General features: G+C 33.2%; 1 protein-coding gene across 2 annotated transcripts in view; it reads left to right on the top strand.

The window, feature by feature from the left end:
* The window catches only part of LOC145241513 (ATP-binding cassette sub-family A member 2-like), a 215,184-nt gene that overhangs the window by 164,867 nt on the left and 28,480 nt on the right, over positions 1 to 21,837 (top strand). For both annotated transcript variants that reach the window (XM_080104553.1, XM_080104554.1), the window contains exons 35-38: positions 2,690 to 2,864; positions 9,182 to 9,297; positions 11,081 to 11,228; positions 13,021 to 13,144. In XM_080104553.1, the coding sequence (XP_079960679.1) occupies positions 2,690 to 2,864; positions 9,182 to 9,297; positions 11,081 to 11,228; positions 13,021 to 13,144 (563 nt within the window). The remainder of the gene's footprint in view (positions 1 to 2,689; positions 2,865 to 9,181; positions 9,298 to 11,080; positions 11,229 to 13,020; positions 13,145 to 21,837) is intronic.

Raw genomic sequence — 21,837 nt, 5'->3', positions numbered from 1 at the left:
AGACATGAAACTGCCTTCAATCAAATCAAAGTTTATTCATTCCATTCATCACTTCAATCCTCTCATAATATTCTTCATTATTCACCTGACAATTCATTCATCTTAATAATGATCATCTTCAAGTGGCTTTTAAGCTTGATAATTGGTAATCCATTAATAATTTTTTTTTCTAATATCAATTTATCTTTACATCTTGTGAAGGAGAATGTCGTTCAAGAATGCTATTGTCATATTCGATTATAGAAAGCCAATTTAATAAAGCAAAACTTGGCATTTCAAAATCAGCCAAGTGGAAATTGGACACATTTGATTCTAAATGCCTTAGAAAGATTCTAGGGATCAAATGGAATGATTGAATTACCAACCAAGAAGTCAGAAATCACACAAATCAACAGGTAGTATTGTCAATAATCGGCAAACGATGTCTAGGCTGGCTTAGACATACCCTAAGAGAATTGTCACCTAAGTGCTTCAATGGACTCCTGATGGAAAAAGAAGTCTAAAAATGAATTGGGAACAGACAATCGAGAAAGATTTGATTGCAATGATAAGAAGCTGCAGGGATGCTGTGGATCTGGTTTCAGATTAAAAATGATAGCATATTTTGACTGCCTCCTGTGTCGCAGGACGCAAGAGTTTCTAAGTCTAACTCAATAAATTAAAATCTGTCTGTTTGTTGATTTCTGTCATTGATAGCCCCCCTCCACCCCCCGCTATAAAGTCATTGTTTGATTCTTGTTCGTCATTTCTTGTGCAACATTGATACATTTTCTTACCATGGAAAATTTTTTTTGAGAAATTATTTTATTTGACCAGAATAATTTTTAAAATAATGAAATCTTAAGAAAAAAAGGAAAGTGACTCTGGTCAGTTGATTTTTTTTTACTTATAAAAGTGATCTAACTCTACATGCATGGTTTTTTTATTTACTTTTTATTTTTTTAAAGACGTAAAATCTTTTTTATAGTCAAGTAAAATAAAAAGTAAAAATAATCCTGAGCAATGCCAGCTAGTAGTGAATATTGAAAAGTATTTCAATGCAAACCTTCTGATTTATTTTAGTTGTCAAAAATAAATTAATGAAACAAAATTTTTAAATTTTAATTTTTAAAATTAACTTTTCCTCTTAATTTAAAAACAGATTCTCATCAAACCTACATTTTTAGGATTTTACTATCAGTTGAGGCATAAAAAAATACCACTCATAACCTTGCTAACAAAATTCACAATCCTTTCAGCAATCCAACTTCATTTGCTACAAATAAACTTCAATCTGTGTTTGACTTGTCCACATGAAACAAGAATTAACACTCGGTCTGGATCATGATTGATCATTTATTCTCGTCTTCAAATCAGCAAGGATCAGTGATTACTTTGATATTGCAACCCATGCAGTGCATTTGATGGGATAGCATATGATATTCTGGTGAGGGTTGCAACTCTCCACACTTCAAATGACTCATTCCAATGGCTGCAAGGACACTTTGGTGATCATCTCATCAGTAGGAAGTATGATATTGAATGAATTTCACACATTTGGAGCATATCTTTGAACTGCAAACAAATAAAGACTATTAGGCATTTGTGGTTGAAACTTGATGGACAAGTCAGGCATAGATTGAAGTTTATTTGAATCAAGTATAGTTTGATTATGAAATGGAAATGGATTTTCAGTTTTATTCACGATTTCATGGATCACCCACCTTATGTCATATCTCTTAAATTCTTACCATTTTTTTTTTCATAGATTACCAAAAAGAATTTGATAAATTACTAATCGATGATAAAGAAATGTAGGTTTTTGATTATATCTCAATTTTTTTTATCTATTATTATTACAAATACATTGAGAACATTGCCGAGGCTGCTGAAAAGAAGATGGATTCCCTCTACCATGCTAGAAAATTACTTACATCTGAGAATATATTGCATCTCTACAAAACCACCATTCACCTATACATGGAATATTGATACCACATCTAGACACGGTCCAAAAAGAGTCTCCAATCTAATAGGTTCCACACTATCGTCCAAGCTCCAAACAAATAAAGGCAACGTTGCATCTGTGTCTGTTTTGCACATACTTTAATGGAATGTACTCTGATGAACTCCTTGCACTTGTACCCTCTCGACGTATATATATCCCCAATAAACCTATCTAGCAGCAAAATACCACCTCTTGACTGTAGAAGTTCATAGATACTGGAAAGCCTTTTGCTCTAATAGTTTTTTCCTCAGACTGCTAGACTTTGGAATTTCCTGTTTCCTGCTTCCCTGATTGTATTAAACTGCAGAAGTTTAAATGTAATGTGAATAGACATATCACTTGTCTCTTCATATAGTCCAACTGGTAATATGCCTTGTTTGAGATAAGAATAAATTAAAAAAAATAAAAAAAAGTCTATCAAAACAATTATTATTCCTGAACTGAAGAGGGCCATCGCAGTTACATATTAGGCATTGGATCGCAATGAAACACAAACTGTTGGATATTTTTGACTGAAACTTTGTAAACAAGTCAGATCTAAACTAAAATATCTTTCTGTCAAATATAATTATATCTTGTGAATTTTATTAACAATTTCATTAAAGGTAGGTTAGTCACACATGTTTGCGTAGTAGCAAGTATTTTTCAATGTTTTTATATTTTGTTTTATTATGATCAACTGTTTCGTTTTTCCCATTTCAGCCTCCAGGGATCTGATGTATTAATCGCCATCTTCATCATTGTGGCCATGTCTTTTGTTCCCGCCAGTTTTGTACTCTTCTTGGTCTATGAACGTTCAATCAAGGCTAAACACTTACAGTTTGTCAGTGGCATGGATCCCTTAATATATTGGCTTTCAAATTATGTTTGGGATATGGTAAAAATTTTTCCTGCTTCTTTTTCTTTTTCTTATCGCTAATTATGGAACATCTTTTTTATGTCATCGACTTGTTTAAATGTTTTCTCTCCTTACACACCAGGAATATGAGTTCTCTGTGTTTTTGTAATTCAGAAAAGGCCAAATCACTAGGGCTTTATGTCCTTTTTTTATCCATTTGGCTTGATTTTATTTCCTTTTTGTCATCTCTCTTACTTTATCTTTTTTTCTCTTTTTCTGTTTTCTTTCTTCTTCTTTCCTCTCTCCATCATGCTGTCTTGCCTTGCTTTGCTTCCCTTTCTCCCCTCTCTCTGAAAATATTAATTATGCTATACTTCAAATGATTCATGGTTAGGAGAAGTAGAAGACTTTTGTCTCATCAACAAATTTCTTTTCTGCCTTTTTAAAGCATATCAGTCCAGACTGTCGGTATGAAAAAAAAGTATTGTAGATTATTCCCTCCCACCAAAAAAAAGATGATTCATAAAAAGAGGGGAAGTAATATAAATAAATGAAAAGAAAAAAAGGAATTCTACTTTTTCTCCCTCCCCTTTTTTTTAAGACAATGAGTGAATACCCTGGCCCCCAAAGTTTGAAAATTGGTAGCGAAATTCATCTCAATTTTAGATTTTTTTTTGCCATTGGCCACTTGCATCCCTAATACTCATCACTCGTCCACTATTTTCATCTATGCTGTTCCATATCTATGTTTTTATAAGAACCAATATTGATACACAATACCGGCTTCATAATTACTATATTTGACAAAGAAATAACAAAAAATAAAAATAAAAACATTTGTGAAAATATGTGTATATTAATAAATATATTGAATATTATTTTGAACTGTATGAAGGGTCACAGCATAAATTGTCCTTTTGTTGTTCGTAACATGGTGATAAACCATTGCATATTCTAGTTGTTTTGTGGTGCCATATGGCCAACACTATTTTGTGTTGTCACCCATATGGGATGCCAAGCTTGAAGGCTGGAAGTGGGAGATGTTGTTGTCTCGCAAGTATTGAGTTTGAAAAGAACTTTCCTCAGCAAAATAGTCTACCAGAAGATCACGACGACAATTTTGCTGATTAATTCACACTTGACCAATCAAAAACTCAGCATCAAATTCTCTGCACTCACAAAATACTCTATTACTGCTACGTTTTTCTGTTTCAATTAACCTATAAAGTTATCTGGTCAGATTTTGAAAATCAGGCTCAAGCAATCTGTTTAACATATTGATACTTGGTTCAAACTAGCCTATTTTCTTTTTTTTCCATCTGAATAAGTATACTAGCATGAGCATATTTTATTCCACACCTGTTTTTCAGAAAATAATTATTCTGGCTTAAAACTTTTAGAATGACTAAATTACTCATTGAATAGTCTTAAATTTTATATGGAAGTAATCATCAGGTTAATTTTCTTGATTTCTGTAAAAATAATTACTTAAAAACACTTAATATTTTTAAAAAACATTAAATGGATGTTTCCACGTTTATCAAGCATTTATTTTTTACTATTAATTGATTAATATCAAGTAATAAAAATGAACTTTAAAAAAAAATTTCTTATTTCACAAAATAATTTGATTACAAATTAAAGTCTCCAAAATTAATTTCCATTTCATTATAAACAAGTAAATCATTTTTTTCCTTTTTGATTATTGGATAACACCATATAGGCACTGTTAATGTACATATGTATTTTTTATTTTATTAACTTATTTGAATATGGAGAACAGAACTCCTTATGAATTTACTGAAAATTTTTTTATTATTCATTAAAACAAACAATTGCCATAACATCCAAATATGTTTAAAATAGGTTTGCTTCTAAATAAATAGTGTACGCCAATGAAACATGATAATGTAGTTTACGTGTGACATATGGTATGAGGATGCTATGATTTATATGGAGTTAAATGATGAAAATAAAAAGTGTAAATTTTAAAAAGTAAAATCCAACAATGTTTTTTCTCTGTAAGGATTGCCATTTGTTTTGTCTTTGTTGATATATGAGCACTGATAACTAAAAAAAAAAAAACACATATGGTGAACATATATATAATTAGTATGAACTGAAACAATTGTTTGGTCTAATGGATAATAAAGGATTTTTCAAGTTTATTCCCTGTATTCAGTGGTTAACAAAATAAAGTATTTATAGCTCTAGTCATGCACTATTGAGCTATCAATAAAATGTTATATTTTCAAAAAAATTATACTTAAAATGGAAATTTATATTTGAAATATAAAAATATATATATATAATTTGATAAAATTTCTGCATTTCATTTAAAAAGCATCTGAATATAAATTCATTTTAATTCCAAAAATTTTAGGTTTTATGTTGGATATTCCTTCTATGCCTACAGGTGTAATTTAGAATTCCATGTGTGGACTGCTTTTCATATCGCTATCTCTTCTTTTTCTTAACTGGCCTTGGGAAGAATTAATAATTACAAATTACCTACAATATTTAAAACATTAAGTTATTAATGAGATATCTCTCCCTGGAATTGTATAGGAAGTTAAAGAAATTAAAAATTACAATGTCTAGAAGTGAATTGATCAAAGAATACTGGAAAACCTCTTTTCACCCAAAATATCAAACCTTTATCCAAGTTATTGGTGAGGGGTTTAATACTGATTCCTTTTCTTTGCTGGCAGCGGGTGATTAACTAGTTAACAAAAGAATGACGTAGTTGATTGGTGTATGGATGAACTGAAATGCATGATCGTATAATCTAATTTTCTAACAAGATATGGACTCACGACTCATTTGTATTGCCACAGTGTATATATTTATTTTAGCATGAATAAAAGTGATGTGGTAATACACAAATCTAAAGAATGAATTAAAAAAAACACTTCTGTATAGATATGCAACAAATATAATTATTTATTATATATGTAGAACAGAAGAAAAATTGTAATAATGATATTATTTGTATTCACTATGTGACATATGCATGAATATTTGTCCCAAAATTGGAATCAAAGGGACATAACTCTGATTTCCAAAATACAATTCATTTCAAGGGTTAATAGTTACTTCCCTTTTAAATATAAATTGTCTATTAATTTTAGGTGGTATGTAGCCACCTAACAAATTGGATCTTTATTTATAACTAGCATGGGTACCCGGTGTTGCCCGGGTGTTTGTAGGTGTGTGTGGTGTTAAATAAAAAAGAAACCGGGGAAAGGGGGGGGGGGGTAGGATCGAACCCAAAACCCTGAGGCGAAGTTTGAAAATAAAATCGGACAGCCAGAATGAGTTAGTGAAAGATGTTTGAAAGTTGTCGAGCGTTACGACGACGACGATGATGTAAGCATTGTTATAAGCGAAGTAAGAAAAGAAAACAACGTTTTAATTAAGCAGGGGTGGGGGTAATCAAAACATTAAAAAAAAACACAAAAAAATCTAACGTAAGGCAACATACGATGAAAACAGAAAAACGAATATGTGAAAAATGGCTTAAATAAGCCTGTTTCGATTTTAAAAATCGGTGGATACCCGGGTGTTTTGGGGTGATGCTAAGAATAAGCGAAGTAAAAAAAAAACAGGAAGACGAATGTTACGTGAAAAATGGCTTAAATAACACAGGGTTCAATATTTAAATTTTAAAAAATCGCAAAAAAAACCCCATCTCACACCACGATTCGAACCCAAAACGTTTAGATAATAAATAAACGCGCTTAGCAGCTGCCCTAAAGCGACGTAGACAAAATGTGTTCGGTTTTTCAACTATTTAAAGTAAATCAGGTCAGGACGTCATCTGACGCATGCGTAGAATCGGTCATCGTTACGAGAAACCCGTTTTTGTTGACCCTCCCCCTGTCGAAAATTGTCGATTTCGGGGTGAAAATTTAACGTTTTTGGCCAATTTTTCGATATTTTTCAAGCGAAGGATGGGGCTTCGATATGATACCGAGTTTGTGAATTTCTGTCGCGTCAGTCGAAAGTTTTTAGCAGACACACAAACATACATACATACATACATACATTTTCGCTTTTATATATATAGACTAGCGAGGGGTACCCGGCGTTGCCCGGGTGTTTGTAGGGGTGTGTGGTGTTAAATAAAAAAGAAGCCGGGGGGGGGGGGGGGTTTAGGATCGAAGCCGAACCCCTGAGGCGAAGTTTGAAAAAAAAATCGGCCAGCCAGAAGTGAAAGATGTTTGAAAGTCGTCGAGCATTACGACGATGACGATGTAAGCGTTGTTATAAGCGAAGTAAGAAAAGAAAACGTTTTAAGTAAACACAAAAAAAAAATAACGTAAGGCAAACAAACAATTAAAACGGAAAAATGAACGAACGTTACATGAAAAATGGCTTAAATAATACAGGGTTCAATATTTAAATTTAAAAAAATCTAAAAAAAAAAAAACATCTCACGCCACGATTCGAACCTAAAACGTTTAGATAATGAACCAAGGCCTTAACTACCTGAGCTAAAGCGACGTCTTTAAAGTTTGTTTGGTTTATCAACTATTTAAAGTAAATCAGGTCACGACGTCATGACGTCATCTGACGCATGCGTTTTTGACCCTCCCCCCTGTCGAAAATTGTCGATTTCGGGGTGAAAAAGTTAACGTTTTTCTCGTTTTCTGTCTAGACATCTCTCTCTCTCTCTCTCTCTCTCTCTCTCTCTCTCTGTTTGCATCTCTCTCGCACTCTCTCTTACTCTCTCTCACTCTCTCTCTCTCTCTCACTTCGTCTGCCTTACTCTAAAGACTGGAAAATGGCGTCGGGCTGTTTTTATTTAAAAAAAAAAACTTCGATCGTTAATATTTTTTGTAAGCATATTTTTTTTTACTTCACATGTTTGGCTTGGCTTTATTTTTCATTTAACTATCGTATCTACCTATTTTGAATGTGGTAATAACTTTGGTAACGTTGCCATTCATAGTTTAGCTTTAATTAATTTTTTTTTTTTACCGATAAAAACATTTTTAAATTGTAAATTCAGACCGCCATTAGAGCTTGCTGACGTCAAGATCACGTGATATGACTCAGCGGGTTTTAAATACAAGTTGACCCAAAATAAACGGCCGCGTGTATACTTTATGTAGAAGAGTTGGTGGCCGTATTTTTGGGGGCACTTATAAATCGATTTAAAAATATGTAATGTTTAACATTAAAATGTCACTTTTTTTGGCCCCCCCCTCCCTGCAGAAAATCGATCAGTTGACGCACTTCTGATGGTCACTTTGGGCCAATTTTTTGATATTTGTCGTCCGGAAGGTGGGGCTTTCATATGAGACCAAGTTTGTGAATTTTTGTTGTCTGTCGAAAGTTTTTAGCAGACACACAAACATACATACATACATACACACAAATATACACACATTTTCGCTTTTATATATATAGATTTACAATATTGAACAGGAATTCAATTCATAGAAGAATTTTTCCAGCCCTTTTCACCCCAAATGCTAATGTTATATCTATTGTCTGAATAATATGTTTAAATAGAACTGTGTGTAATAATAAAATGAACATTCATTGAATTAAATAGTGAGTTAATGAGTTTTTATGATTTTTCCCTTTTTGGTTATTTTTTGTCTTTTTTGTTGTTTTTTTTTTTTGTGTTTTGCCTGTATAATTAAACTTGTTAGAATTTAGTGTTTTTAATATTTTATGTTTTATTTTTACTAAAATCTGGCATTAAGTATAATAATGAGTTGAGAGCAATGAAACTCATTTCACTGTAAATAGTAAGCAACTATATATTAGGATATTACCACAGGTTTTGCTAGTGAAATAAACAAAAAAACTTTAAAGAAAACATTCACAGCAAGAACTCATCTTTTTACCACAACTTTAAAGAACTCTCCTTTCTTTTTGTGTGCCTTACATGAAACAGAATTTCTAGGAACTGCTTTTTCCAAGAACTTTCCATCTGTGGAACACATTAACCATGGAACTGCTTTTCTACATACTAAAACATGATCATTCTCAAATCCAATATCAACAAATATGTCATAAACTGTCCTTTTAAGTATTCAATATTTTCATTCCATTCATTATTTTCAATCTTCTCATGATATTCTTCATGCATCCATCTCATTAACCTTTAATCTGAGTGACTTTTGGCCTTGATAAGTGGTGACTCATCATAGTAAAAAAAAAATACTGGTAAAAAACAACTAAATTTTCCAGAATTCAATTTTTTATATTAAATTTAAAATTTTCCCCAATAATTTAACATTCCTGTTTTATTTATTATTTTTTTTCAGTTTCTTTTATTTCTTTTAACAAATGTTTTTTGTTTTTCATTTTTTTTTTTTTTTTTTTTTTTTTTTTTTCAGTGCAATTATGTCATCCCAGCATTCTGTTGTATTGGGATTCTGCTTATTTTTGACATTCCTTCATATGTGTCTCCGACAAATTTGCCAGCAGTTGTTTCTCTTTTCCTACTTTATGGGTAAGTGACATTATCTCTTTTTTTTTTTTTTTTTTTTTTTTTTTTTGCCATTGATGATGAAATTTTAGATATCACATTCCAAATCAGCAAATTGCTTATAATTTGTTTTATTCGTTAAAGAATCAATAGATAATTCAAAACATATCTTGTCCTTCTTTAACTAGTTTCCCAGTGTTCATGTTTGGATTGCTAACTGCAGTAAAGTTGGTTGAATTCTTTCAACTCGACATGTTCTTACATAGGAATTGATGATTTATTTGTCTGTGTTTGTTTAGTTGGCTGAAAGGCAAAACGAGCAAGAAGAAAAACAGAAATAAATCATGTTATAAGTGCATTTCTTAAATTATTTTGTCATTAAACCACCTTATAAATATTTCTTAAATTACTTTGTCATTAAACCACCTTATAAATATGTCTGTTGGATTTGAAGCTTCTACCCACTTTGCCTACTTCATGTTTTCAATTCAATTGTCTGATATCACCTCTGGCAGGGCTGACTTAATCAGAAAGATCACCTGCCTCACCCCTTTGTCTACAATACATCTTTATGACTTTATCAATTTCTCCTGACAAATGATTTTTAGTCATCAAAGAATCAACAGATGAAACTTAATTCAAACAATACCTTGTTTTTCTTCTGTTGGGTTCTCAATGTCCATGCTTCAAAAGTTGGGAGAATTCTTCTTACACAAATTTATAATTAACTAAACACATTTTTACAGAAGAATAGATGATTAATTTGGCCATGTTCGTTTTTGAGCTGCATTCAATTGTCAATTTATTCATCTTATTAATCCTTATCCTCAAGTGTTTTTTCATCATAAGTTGTGAGTTATTAGTAAAAGAAAAGAAAAAAGAATCAAATAGATTCTGTGTAGAAAATTGTGCTAAAATTACTGGCTTAAAAAATGCCAACATATCGGCACATCTTGTAGGGTTCAATTGCTGAATAATAAAAAAAAACAAACCTAGTTGATTTTATCTTATACAGTCACACTAACACGAATTCTCACTCATCGTTAGTAAATTAGATGATCTTGAGTTGCATATACACAAACTGTTTGAAGAACAAGGTAGGTCGTTTTTAAGTAACACAAGCTGTGCTATATTGAGGTGTGATATTAGTTTTTAAGTAACACAAGCTGTGCTATATTGAGGTGTGATATTAGTTTTTAAGTAACACAAGCTGTGCTATATTGAAGTGTGATATTAGTTTTTAAGTAACACAAGCTGTGCTATATTGAGGTGTGATATTAGTTTTTAAGTAACACAAGCTGTGCTATATTGAAGTGTGATATTAGTTTTTAAGTAACACAAGCTGTGCTATATTGAGGTGTGATATTAGTTTTTAAGTAACACAAGCTGTGCTATATTGAAGTGTGATATTAGTTTTTAAGTAACACAAGCTGTGCTATATTGAGGTGTGATATTAGTTTTTAAGTAACACAAGCTGTGCACACATGCTATATTGAGGTGTGATATATTATTTGAAGATGAGACATTATTTGAAGTTTGTTTTGGTAGCACGTATATGTGTGTTAAAAATGATTAGTGGAAGATTAAGTAGTAAGTGTGTTGAGGAAGGGTGGATTTGTAATCCGATTTCAATATTTTTTTAGTTTGTGCTTTGCTTATTGCTCTACGTATGTATTCACATATATATGCATATATATATCTCACCACATTTCTGATTATAAAGTTCAATTCATCTTACCTTTAGTTTAGATATAACGCATTCAATTGTGATTTTTTTTTGTTGTCTTTTACATTGTTTCTTTTATAGGTGGTCAATCACCCCTGTCATGTATCCAGCCTCTTTCTGGTTTAAAGAGCCCAGTACTGCTTACATCTGCTTAATTGTCATCAATCTCTTTATCGGAATTACTTGTATTGTTTGCAGTTTCCTTCTAGAAATTTTTTCATATGACAAGGTCAGTGTATTTAACACTAATTGCAATGTGTTGTTTTTCTTTCTTTTTTTTTTTTAATCAATGCTGCAATTATCATTTTAGCTGCACATGTGCTGGGAAAATATTTTATGCACATTGTATGTTCATTGTGTTCAAGTATTCTGTTTAACTCAATTTAGTTGGAAAAGAATTGGAGAAAGTTTCCAGTTTTACATATCTTTTGCAAAGATCATGAAGGAATTTAAAAAAAGTGGAAAGTTAAAGATATGGCACAGTTGAGATTAGCAAATCAATACAGGATCGACTTGAATTGCATCAAAACCTAAGAAATAGAAAATTGTGGAGAAAAATGAAGAGATCTAATTTCATTAAGGGAAAAAATCTTTCAAACACAAGGAAAAAGATGTCAAGCATTTAAGAAAATACTTGTCATAATATGTAGATATTAACATAGTGAATGGTCAATACTGGCCTTGGAGACGTGTGTTGACCTCTCTTCATGTGTAGACTACTGGCATTTGTTGAGTTTCTGGACATCAATTGTATTTTGGCTCAGCCCAGCACCTGAAGCCAAGAAGAAGCTTCCTCAGCCATGTTCATTCCAACATTTTAAGAAGAAACTAGACTTCAGCTATGGACCAGAAATCTAAAAAAAAAATGACCACCTTCCTGTTAACAGTGGAACCCCATTTTAGAAGGTTCCATTCCTGATTCCAAAGAACCATGTGTTCAGTGGAAGACATTCAACCACTTGAGAACAGGAATGTTGTTTGTTGTTTATACGGCATCCACCCTAGGCGGGTTGAACTGGCTTCCTCCAAAGGAGGAAGTGTTAAGGGAATATTAATTCACAGGCAATTCCTGGTTGCCTGAGAATATGAATGTAACACTCAATAATTGGTCTGGTTAAATAGGATTACTAAACTAACCTAACAATTTGTAAATAAGAGGCCTATATGATGCAGTACTGCTCTCTACTACCCAAGCAGTGCAGTTTTAAAAATGTTACACTGATAATGCAAAAAGCTAAGTAAAAAAATTTGGAGTCTATTATATAACCACATATTCTGAAGACACAAAACAAAGACAAATATACTGAATGTGTGATACTTTGATGTTTGCTTTTAATCTTGATATACAAAATGATAAATAAACTTTCATATAACGTTTTAAAAATATAATAAAGTTATATAACAATCAGAAAATGCATTAATTTATATATTTTAAAGTTATCTTGTCAGATTTTAGAATTTAGATCTAAATAGCATTACACCTAACACATCAACATTTGATTCTGCCTAAACGTTTTGATTTTTCTTCAAACATGGTTTTTACAATAGAGAAATGTATTGAGCTTCCTTTTACTTGAAAAAAATATTCCAGTTAGGAAGATTTATATAATGGCAGCAATTTTGAATGACTTACATTATTTGAGTTATTATTGAACACTTTTTTTCCATCTTTTCTCATTATTATATCAATGACATTTTGTAACCACTTTACATGTTTCTGTGTGTGAGTGTTTCTCGTTTATATGTGATTTAATCATTATTTTATTTAACTTTGTTTCTCATCTATTTTTTATTTTAATTTTAATCTTAAATTGTCGTCAAGATCGTTATCGAAATAATAATGCAATAGAATCTAAGAAAGGTTTTTTCTTTATAACTTTAAAAATTAATCAATAAATCCCAGACAATGCTGGATATGTACAGTCAGTATATAAATATATATTTTTTTTATATATTCTTAATATGCGTTCGTTTGTTATTTTGAAAGCAAAATATTTATTCATGTTTCTTTTCTTTTTCAGGATCTGCGACATATCCATTTACTGTTAAAAAATATCTTCCTGCTTTTTCCAAATTATTGTTTAGGTCGTGGCTTAATGGATATTGTCTTCAATCAGTATAAAAATGTTTTTTATTTCAAAACTGGTAAATATTTTTCTCTACAGAAAAGTTGATATATTTTGTTTTTACTTTTTAGATTTCAGGAATTTCTTTGAATTGAGAAATTAAAATTAATTTTTATTTTTGCAAATATTTTATGAAAGATGTTTGAATCTAAAATGTTTGAGAAATCTTGTATACATGTGACTAGTGACTAAAAAAATATGTGACCTGTTTGGTCATGTATTGAGCTCAGGTTAATTTGTCTGAATTTGGAAAAAGTGAGTTGACAAAACCAATCAAATATAAAAAATAAAAATAAAATTCAAAATTAGTTTCTCTCAAAGAGGTGCCTTCAATCAGTTTCTATACCTTTTTAGTACAGGAATTTAATCCATTGTCATTAGATACCAATTAAGTAAGATTATTTTCAACTTTTTAAGACCCCTTAAAATTTGAGACATTTTCTCATATCCAAATTATGTAATGGATTTTGATCAAAATTGAAATATGGATCTCAAATATACAGTTTATTATCATTATATTTTGATTTTAATTATTACTAGCAGTTCAGCCCGGTTCTACAGTAATGCCTTTCTATATAATAGACTTCCTTAACTACTATAGAGAAAAGTTAGTAGAGATTGCAGAGGTGAAATTTTTTTTAACTTTGACCCCAATTTTGACCCCTTAACGTTTGTTTTGGGTTCAAATAAAATTACAATGTTTGACCCATGTCCAAGTAACCTACGTCTAAAATTTCAAGTGTTTAGACCCAAAATTGGTGAAGGAGATTGTTAGAGTCTGCAAAGGTCAACTCTTTCAACCTTGACCTTTTGGCAGCGAAACTTTCGCTCAAAAACTGATTAAAAAGCTTTCTGCATGTCTGAATACACTTTATGTAAAATTTCAAATGTTTAGACCCAAAATTGGCTGAATAGTTTACTAGAGATCACAAATATAAAATCTTTTGAACTTTGACCCCTTGGCAGCCAAATTTTTGCTCCAAAACTGATTAAAAAGCTTACCCTATGTCTGAATACACTTTATGCAAAATTTCAAATTGACTGAAAAATTTGGTAGAGACCGCAGAGGTCAAATTTTTTTTTTCTTCGACCCCAATTTTGACCCTTAGCATTTGTTTTGGGCTCAAATGAAATTATAAAGTTTGATCCATGTCCAAAGAACGTATATCTAAAAATAATTTTTGTTTTTCTTACATTTTCACTCCAAACAAGGCACATTGCCACTTTGTTGTAGGGGGCTACTATCAGGGACATAAGCATCAGGGGTACTGTATAGGAAGTTGGGCAGCAAGATGTCGGTTCACATTACACTTGAACTTCTGCATGTCAGTACAGTTGGGGAAGCAAGGACCCGGAAGGGAATTCCAAAGTCTAGCTGTTCTGAGGAAAAACCTACTGGAGTAGAAGGCTCTCTTGCATCTAGGAATCTCTACTGTGAAGGGGTGGGATTTAGCTGCTTGTCGAGTTTGTCGGGGGTATTTACATCGAGGGGACACAAATGTTTGCAGTTCGTCAGAGCATTCACCATTAAAGTACTTGTAGAACAGGCAGAGGGATGCAACATTTCGTCGATGTGACAGAGGCTGAAGTTTAGCTGACAGTTCAGGACCTATCAAATTGGCGACTCTCTTTTGAACCTTGTCTAGGAGCGAGAGACTAGTGGCAGATGCACCAGTCCAAATATGACAACAATACTCCATACATGGGTGAATGGTGGCCTTATAGAGGTATAGGATACTTTCAGGCGTTAATAGCTTTCTAGCACGGTAGAGAGAACCCACCTTCTTCGCGGCTGTCCTGGCAATGTTCTCAATGTAATTGTTCCAATTCATGTTTCCTGTGAGCGTTAGGCCGAGGAGTTTAAGAGATGTACTTTCAGATAAAGAGTCTTTGACCATTGCTCTTGGCGGTAGGGAAGGTTTCTTGTAATTATTGAAGGAAACACGTTTAGTCTTGGCAGCATTGAAGGTGACCATCCATTTTTGTCTCCATTCCACTACGGATTGGAGGTCTTACTCTAATATTTCTGCCATTTCATTAGATATGTGTTCATTTGTTTTCCTGTCGTGTCTGTTATAGAGCGTGGTGTTGTCAGCATGCATACCCATCTCACAGACAATTTTGTCAGGGAGGTCATTTATGAATATTAGGAATAACAGAGGTCCAAGGATAGACCCCTGAGGCACTACCGCATTTATATCATATTGTTTAGATGTACGACCATCAAGGACAACCAAGGACAAATTTCAAGTGTTTAGACCTAAAATTGGCGGACGAGTTTGGTAAAGTTCTCAAAGGTCAAATCATTGAACTTTGACCCTTTAACAGTCAAATTGCTGGCCGAAAACCGATCAAAAAGATTTTCCCAAATCTCAATACCCCTTATGTCAAATCTTGAATCTGTAGGCCGAAAATTGATAGTTATTGTGTAGGGAAATGTACACACACAGACATTTTCACTTATAGATATATAGATAAAGGAACATATATGAGGATTGATTATTCGTATTATTTGAATGTTTCATTTAATAATACGAGGTTCCAAACTTTTTTATGCAGGTATTTAAAATTGTTGTAGACTCTTGAAAATACAGTATGTTATTGCTATACATCTTATGAGATGACTGACCAATTTCTATATTTTCAGGTTAAAATGAACAGCTACAGCAGGAATTGGAATACACCCTACTAAATCCTGATTGTTACAGCTGGTGAATTTCAAAAAATGCAATCTGGATGTGAGGACACATTAGAAAAATGATATGAAATATAATTCTGTTTTAAACTTGGAAAAAATGCCACAAAATGTATGGAATGCTTCAGACTGCTTTTGGACCATCTTGCATGAATCGAGCATCAGTTTTTGAGTGGCATAAGAGATTCAAAGAAGGCAAGGAGTCTGAAGGATGATGAGTTGTGTGGGAGAAGTAAGGGAGTCAGAACACCAGAGTTGATTGGCCAAATAAAGAATTTCATGGATAAGAACTGTTGTATGTCTATGGAGACAATAAGTACGCAGTTTGATGTCAGTTTGGGAACTGTACATACAATTATTCATGAGAAACTGAAGATGCGAAAGATTTCCATGAATGCACCAGTCCACAGTTCCATCCTTGTCACAGACTATTTGACCAAGATGGGCATCAAGACCTATAGTCTAGACTTTGCTCCCTGTGACTTTTAGTTATCCCCTAATCTAAAGGAAAAACTTAGAGGCTGCTGTGATGAGACAATCAAAGAGATGAAAGAGGCTGTGATGAAGGTCATTGACACAATCACGCAAGAGGACTTTCATGAGGGCTTCCAGAAACCATTAGAATGGTACAACAAGTGCATTACAGCCGGAGGAGATTACTTAGAAGGGGACTAGAGTTTCATGTGTGTACAATCAATAAAAGTGCCCATAAAAAAAAGTCTGGAAACTTATTGAAGGCGCCTTATATATTTCTAACTCTTTCTGTCCATCTATATTCTTATCTATCTTTTTTATATATATATGTGTCTATTACTATTTTTCCTCCTCCTCTCATTCTCCATCTCCCTGCCTAGAAAATCCGAAATTAGTCTCTATATTTCTATCTCTCAATATATCTCTATTTCTATCTATCTCTAGTTTTCTATATTTTTACACATTTACACCAAAACACTGCCATCAACCAATTTTCTTTTCTTTTTAAAAGACTATTTCAATATATATATTTTTTTGTATTCCTTCTTTTCGTTATTACTGATGCTTATTGAAAGAGACAGATGTATGGTAGCAAGAGTGATAAATACTTTATAAACTAAGGGCAGGGGTATCAAACAACATACAATGAGAGAGGGTAAAAGTGATAGACAGAAGCTTTGTAAAAAACGGTGAGTTAATTGCAAATTCCTGCTAATCATAACAATTTGCATAGATGTCTTTTTGTTTTTTTAATTTTTTTAAACACAACTCAATCCCAAAACTGAGAAATAGTTTATTATGTATTTTGCACAATTAAAATATACAAGAAAAGAGCCTTAAGAAAACAAACGTTTATTAACTCAGCTTTTGTATAATAATAGATACAGGATGCAGATGATATCTGATGTCCAATGCAACTTGTAATATCTTTGTACCTATTGTGTCAAGTGATGCTTCTTGTTTCATCATTGTACAACTGTCAAGCCATAGAGCAAAACAGATTCTATGATGACTTTAAAAACATCAATCGAAAAGGAATAACTTGATGTTGTTGATGTTTTTCAGCTTAATTTCTCCTTTTTGTTCATAGTTAAGTAATTGTTTTAATGTAGAAGCCAATCTCACTGGTCATTTCTTAGATGAAATGAAAAAGTCTGCTAACCTCATCAATCAGATCATCGATGTAACGTCTGTTCTTCCTATTTTTTACTGGGTGATTTGAACTGGTTGCTCTTTCAAAAGGAAACCCTTGAATATGACATAATACAAAATTATATATTAAAAATTTATATTTTTTCCGTTAAATTTTTGTCTTTAACTAAAATTATATTCATGCTTATTATTATCCTAGATTGGCTCATTATTCCATATTGATTTCATTCCAAAATTCATAAACTGTGACATCTTTGATGACATTCTTCTTACGTAACTAGAATATCTCTTTACTTCTTTCTACATTTTTGTTATATAGAAGTGTTCTTTTATTGTATATACTTTATTAATCTTATATAGATGTAAAGAGACTTAGTATTTTGCCATCTAATTTACATATGTGTTTGTGGTATGTATGAAAACACATAATACAGGTTGGATGACGATGCTAAAAAAGTCTCTCTCTCTCTAAATGCTCACTAACATTTAAGAAATATTAGAGAGTTTATATCAATGTACTGTGAGAGAAGGCGAAAAAAATATGTAGATATCTAAAATAGAGATGTGTGCTTTATTCAGTTAATTACAAATTACAGCTCATTAGATCAATTCAAATGAAATTTTATTTATTTTTTATTTTTTTCAAATATAATGCAATCCCAGGACTAAATCATATTTTAGTATGTAAACATCTTAAGGAAACAAGCATTGATTGACTCGTATTTAGTATAATTGTACTCCTTTCTCTCTCCAGCGAATGATGTGACCTAATTTGTCAACTCTTGGTCTCGTTTGATTGCTGGGACTGAGCTGTTTTTCGACGAGGGTCCTGGTTGATGAGCGGATCCAGTTGGACAGGTTGCCACTTTGTTGTAGGGGGCTACTATCAGGAACATAAGCATCAGGGGTACTGTGTAGGAAGTTGGGCAGCAAGATGTCGGTTCACGTTACACTTGAACTTCTGCATGTCAGTACAGTCGGGGAAGCAAGGACCCGGAAGGGAATTCCAAAGTCTAGCTGTTCTGAGGAAGAAACTATTGGAGTAGAAGGCTCTCTTGCATCTAGGGATCTCTACTGTGAAGGGGTGGGATTTAGCTGCTTGTCGGGTTTGTCGGGTATTTACGTCGAGGGGGCACAAATGCTTGCAGTTTATCATGTTGTTGCTTTTGATAGAGTGTGATTGTACAATCTGTTCAGCCCTGGTCTCTTCAATCATCATCACTGGAAAATAAAAGTCATTTCAAGCCAAAAGAAGAAAAGAATAACAAGTCGATAACTGCAATTGTTATATATAAAAGCAGGATAATTATTCACTGAAAGTTGCAAAACTCTGATCATTTATAAGTTTATGACTCGAGATGCAAATGCTTTGGAACTGGCGGCTTCGATCAATAAAGTTGGAGTGGTCAACTCTAAAACTTGGGTTTGTCTGTTCACAGTGTGGATTCAGTGGCTTGGAATTGAGTGAAACTTAAGTCAATATATTTTTTTCTGAATGGTCTGAGTTCCCCAGCAGTCAGACAGAGTGTGTCCTTGAAGCTATTTTTGCCTTTGATTATATTTAGAATCAGGTGGGTTTGACCCTGCCTCCCATTCCACAGAATTTCATTTCACAAATCTCAGTAAATCAATCACAGGAAGTTTTTTACATTCTCAAGCTCTGGAAAAAATTTCTTTTTCTTTCTTAAATCTGTATCTCTAACCACCACTCTCAACAGACGGGTCCCATTGCCTTCACCCTCCATTAAATCTCTACCTTTTACCATCACTTGCATGGGAAGCCTCTCTAAGGCTTTAACAATTAATCACTACTTGAATTTGTATCTGCTATCTTGTTTTTCCTATCCAAAGAAACTTACAAACAGGTGACCTATATTTTGGGTGACCCCCAAACAAATCTGATCACCCCCAAGGAATTAGGTTAATTGTTTTCCTTAACAAGGATGGCATTGAAATGAGTTATCAAATTGCCAAAAGGCGCTATTTCTGACATTTTTGGAGATGTTTTTATAATCCAAGAGGCCAATTTTTTTCAGCTAGCATGTTTTAATAGCTGTTGGGTGTCATCCTAATTATCACAGAAGAAAACCAATTTCTTTATCAATTCATAATTGTGTGTGTATTAAATTAATATCATAACAATCTTTCTTAAGAACGCTTTCTTTCTAACATCATCATCATCATCATCGTTACACTGGTGCTACCAGATCAGGCTGTCTATTGGCTTCCTGAAACGAAATGCACCTACATCGATTTTCTGTTTTTTCTATTCTCCTTTGTAAAACTTAATTAACAGCCCCATTTCCCCCCCCCACGTCCACTCTCCTTTCCTTTTCTATCTCTACTACCCAACCCCGTCGGTGGGGCATAAGAATACACCGACTGTCCCCCTGCAGAGAGTAAAAACCTCTCAATGGGGCCACCTGTTGGCCGAGGGTGGCGACCTGTAATGCCTAGGAAATGGATCCTGGTGGCTGAGTAACTGATTCCTAGGGAAAACAAAGGTATCAGTTGTAACACTCCACTTTGGTCTCGTACTGGACTAGATGGGCGATTGGGCGGCCCGATCCAATCAATCGGCTGGTCACGTCAAGCTCTAAACCTGACTAACCTAACAAGAATATCCACTAGCACTCCCCACCTTTTTACAATAAACAGATTTAGAAAGCGGTGGCTCATGGGTCAATCAACTCGCTGGACAAATGGACTTATCACGGTTGAAAAGCAAATATTCTTGCTAAAAAGAGGCTTTTGAAGAAAAAAAATTTTTTTTCAGTAAAAATGGACAAACTACAGGTGCTTAGATCCACCAATGATACGAGTATACTTCTCGTGTATCCCTGTTGCTGTTGGGGCAAATGCGCCCCCCCCCCAACACCTCCCATACATTTAGTGGGGAGCACGAGAGAAGAAAAATTATGAACTACAAAAATGGCCCACTATAAGCCTAAAAAAAGTCATTCAGAAGTTTCTGATCTGACTCAAAAACTGAAATAAACAAACAAACCTTCCCGAGATTTTTTGTAATAGAAACAATTCAAGGAGAACAAATAACAAAAATGTCTCCTTTCAAAATAGAAAGAATACTATCAAAAGGAATCAAACCAAAAACTGTAAAAAAACAAAAAAATGGCACACTGTTAATCGAAATAACAAACCAGAAACAAGCAACTGAAATTTACAAACGGAAACTTTTTGATGATCGAAAAATAAAAACCTACCCCCACAGAACATTGAACACTAGCAAAGGTGTAATGACACTACTGGAAATATGGCATTAAAAAAAACCTATATGAACTTGGATTTAGGGGCAGAATGCCAGAATTCATTTGCAATCTCTTAAATAATAGACACTTCCAAGTAAGACTAGGCAACACATTCTTAGCCCAAAAAGAACAAGAAATGGGGGTACCTCAGGGTAGCATCTTATCCATCACCCTTTTCAACATAAAAATAAATAAAATCATTGAAAACATAAACCCTGGTACTAACTGTGCCCTATACGTGGATGACTTACTCATCTGCTACCGATCAAAGTACATAACCACAGCTGAATGAAAACTGCAACTTTGTCTAAATAAAATAAACGAATGGGCCACAGAAAATGGTTTTAAATTCTCAAAAGAAAAAACAAAATGCGTCCATTTCTGTAAACTCCAAAGAACTCACCATGATCCCATCCTAAAACTGGATAACAATATCATCCCTGTCATTGAACAACACAAGTACCTGAGCTTAATATACGACAGGAAACTAACCTTCATACCTCACATAAATCTAAAAACAAAATGTCACAAGGCCATTAAACTGATCAAAGTCCTAGCCCACACTGACTGGTGTGCTGACAAAACCACACTACTTAAACTATACCGTTCCTTAATAAGATCCAAGCTGGATTATGGATGCTTCATATATGGAGCAACCAGAGAATCATATATAAGCACAATACACTACCAAGGCTTAAGACTGGTTCTCGGAGCCTCCACCACTTCACCAGTGGAAAGCCTATACACTGAGTCTAACGAACCTCCACTGACACTTAGACGGAAAAAACTAGCGCTTCAATAATACTGCTTGAAACTCTCATGTCCATCAAACCCTGCAAACAATTGTATTTTCCACCCACAACACACCAACTTCTTCAATGGGAGAGAAAATATTATTAAACCATACAACCTACATATAAAAGACCTTCTTACAGAAGCCCAACTAGATACCACAGAAATCCAAGTTTCCCTCAAACCAAACTCTCCACCTTGGCTAATTAAACAGCCATCGGTGAATTTAAAACTCAAGAATGTAACAAAATCCTCTAAATCAAACACACATCCCCTAACTTATACAAATAACTTGAATAATATATTAGAACAATATCAAAACTGGACACATAT

The sequence above is a fragment of the Euprymna scolopes genome, chromosome 20, assembly GCF_053919585.1.
Source record: "Euprymna scolopes isolate OS-2025 chromosome 20, ASM5391958v1, whole genome shotgun sequence".
Lineage (NCBI taxonomy): Eukaryota > Metazoa > Mollusca > Cephalopoda > Sepiida > Sepiolidae > Euprymna > Euprymna scolopes.
Note: the sequence above shows the minus strand (reverse complement) of the source record. Positions and strands in the feature narration are given on the sequence as shown.